This window comes from Octopus bimaculoides, chromosome 27, assembly GCF_001194135.2.
Source record: "Octopus bimaculoides isolate UCB-OBI-ISO-001 chromosome 27, ASM119413v2, whole genome shotgun sequence".
Classification (NCBI taxonomy): Eukaryota; Metazoa; Mollusca; class Cephalopoda; order Octopoda; family Octopodidae; genus Octopus; species Octopus bimaculoides.
The window spans coordinates 116,111-118,634 of record NC_069007.1 but is presented as its reverse complement, the minus strand read 5'-3'; the positions used below and the strand labels follow the sequence as shown (position 1 = coordinate 118,634).

At 36.9% G+C, this 2,524-nt stretch overlaps 1 protein-coding gene across 4 annotated transcripts in view; it reads left to right on the top strand.

The window, feature by feature from the left end:
- The window catches only part of LOC106871242 (polypeptide N-acetylgalactosaminyltransferase 5), a 124,770-nt gene that overhangs the window by 81,424 nt on the left and 40,822 nt on the right, over nt 1-2,524 (top strand). For all 4 annotated transcript variants that reach the window (XM_052977285.1, XM_052977287.1, XM_014917594.2 and 1 more), the window contains one exon: nt 868-1,034. In XM_052977285.1, coding sequence (XP_052833245.1) covers nt 868-1,034 — 167 coding nt within the window. The remainder of the gene's footprint in view (nt 1-867; nt 1,035-2,524) is intronic.

The window sequence follows — 2,524 nt, the reverse complement described above, 5'->3', positions numbered from 1 at the left end:
CCCCAGGATAAAAGGCAGAATTTAAACTCTGAACTTAAAAGATGGTTGAAATGCTGCTAAGCTCCCTGTCTTGTGTTCTAATGATTCTGCCAGCTCAGCACTTGGAGCAGAGAGAAATATTGGAGACAAAACGTTGACAGAAATGTGTTGGGTCTTGGCAGGTGCAGGGGGTCCTGAAAAAGAGAGACATGGTGGAAGATAGATAGAGAGAAAGGTGGGGGTTAAGAGGGGAATAAAATAGACTAAAAGAAAGATTAATATGAGTCATAACCAGAGAAAAAAAAATGTCAGTTACTATGAAAATTATGACTGTAGATGCTAGAAATTAAAATTCAACATAAGGATAAAGGATGATGTGTACAGTAAGTAATAGAAAAACCCATCAACCAAATTTCTATCCAAGGTCATTACAATCTCAGCACTTGGAAAAAGTTGATATTGTTCATCTGGATATGTATATTATGTATGTATTAACCTACCTATGTATCTAGTTAGGTAGGTGATTGGATAGGTAGGTGGGTACTACTGTGTAAGAATGGTTTAACTCTGTATAGTCAAGAATGCATCACATCTTACACTTTTTTTTTTCTTTTTTATTTCAATCATTAAAAAGTGAGGCATGTAGGTGTTTGAGTTGGTCTATGTCTATATAAACTGTATAGAAATATATATCTTTCTCTACCACATTAACATATTTACAATATCCTCATTCATTTGTTATATATACATATTAAGGTGTGTCTCTCTGTGTACACATTCACTCACACATACATACATGCTTTGTCTCCTCACAGGAATAATGTCTTGTTTTTTAAGGGGGTTTTTTTGTCATTTATTTATTTTTTGTTTTATTCCTTTATTTTCTAGATGTAAATCTATAAAATATAAAGAAAATTTACCAGACACAAGTGTGATAGTGTGTTTCCACAACGAAGCCTGGACGGTTTTATTGCGGACAGTACACAGCATTCTCAATCGGTCACCGCCACACTTATTAAAGGAGATCATTTTAGTTGATGATTATTCAGATATGCGTAAGTTTTGCAATTTCTTAATTATATTATTCATATTTTGAATTTGATTATTTCTTCAAAATTTAGTCAGAGAGGAAAGTTCATGACCTTCACACAGAATTGCCTTTACTGGTAACAGAAAATCTCAATACCCGGGCACCAGGCATCTGATTTGCAACAGACACATCCAAGATTCAAGCAGCAGTGGTGGTGGTGGTGCTGGTGGAGGAGGAGGTTAAATCCATCACCCAAATGAACTCCACTGAATATTCTCCAAGAACCAGGTGGTAGCATTAAATGGCATCATAGTTTAATCTCCTACACACCAAGAACAAGCATTCGTAGATACGGCTGCTGTCCTCTTGCCCAGTTTTATATCAATCTAATTTGAGTTTGAAGAACTTGGATGAACTCAAAGCTGTGACAGAAGACAATGTGAAATTGTGTGGCAGGATTGAACCTAAAAGCATAATTGTTTGGGCAGACTTCTTAACAATTTTGTTGTGGTGGACGGATCTTCTCAAGCACCAGACATACCAGTCTTTGTCATTTCCTCCATAAAGTTCAGCATTCTATGATTAGTCTTCAATACTTTGTCCCATGTCTTCATGGGTCTCCTGCTTCCACAAATTCCATCCACTTTGAGTGATCACCATTTCTTTATGCAACTGTCCTCATTCTTACGCATCATATGACCAAACCAGTCTTCTTTCTTGAACACTACATCTAATTCCTCTTATGCCTCTGTGTGTGTGGGTGTGTGTGTGTGTGTGTGTGTGTGTGTGTGTTGTGTGTGTGTGTACACACCACACACACATGGACCCATGCATGTGTGAACATAGATATCCACATATATATATTGTGTATATTCGTGTGAGTGCTTATTAAAAATGAAATAATATGTAACAAATATAGAAAGAATTTGATGGCTTAAATAAATATATAAAAACAATGAGATGAATGATATGTGCAGTTTGTTGGTGGGTGCCATACTTATGTTGGGGTAGTGTTGCAGGGTAGGAGTAGGAGGAGGGGGGGAAGCAGGACCGTGTGATTACATGAGAGCCAGAAGTAACAAAGATACTCTGTAACTGTGTTTGTGTAGAGTGGAAGCAGCAGGGTATGAGGTCAAGGTTGTGGTGGGCGGGGACAGAGTTCAGCATTACATCTTGAAGGTCAAAGGTCAGCAAATAGAAAAATCTGTTCACAGGACCAAAATATTCTGTATGAATTTCTTTTTCTAATCAAATTGGCACTTTATGTTGTTTAGCTTACATGGCACTCTTCAGCAGGACCGGCTCTGGTTTGCAGAGTTTATTTAGGTATTTCTCTGTGGCTGGTGGCGGCAGCGGCAGCGACAGTGTCGTCAAAATAAATTGGTCTGAAAGCAAATATTTTCATTGTAATTTCTTCATGACTAAATGTTTTATTTTTGTCTTACGTGCAGTCAGTTGTTGCTGAATACATACGTGTATGTATATATATATATATATATATATATATATATATAT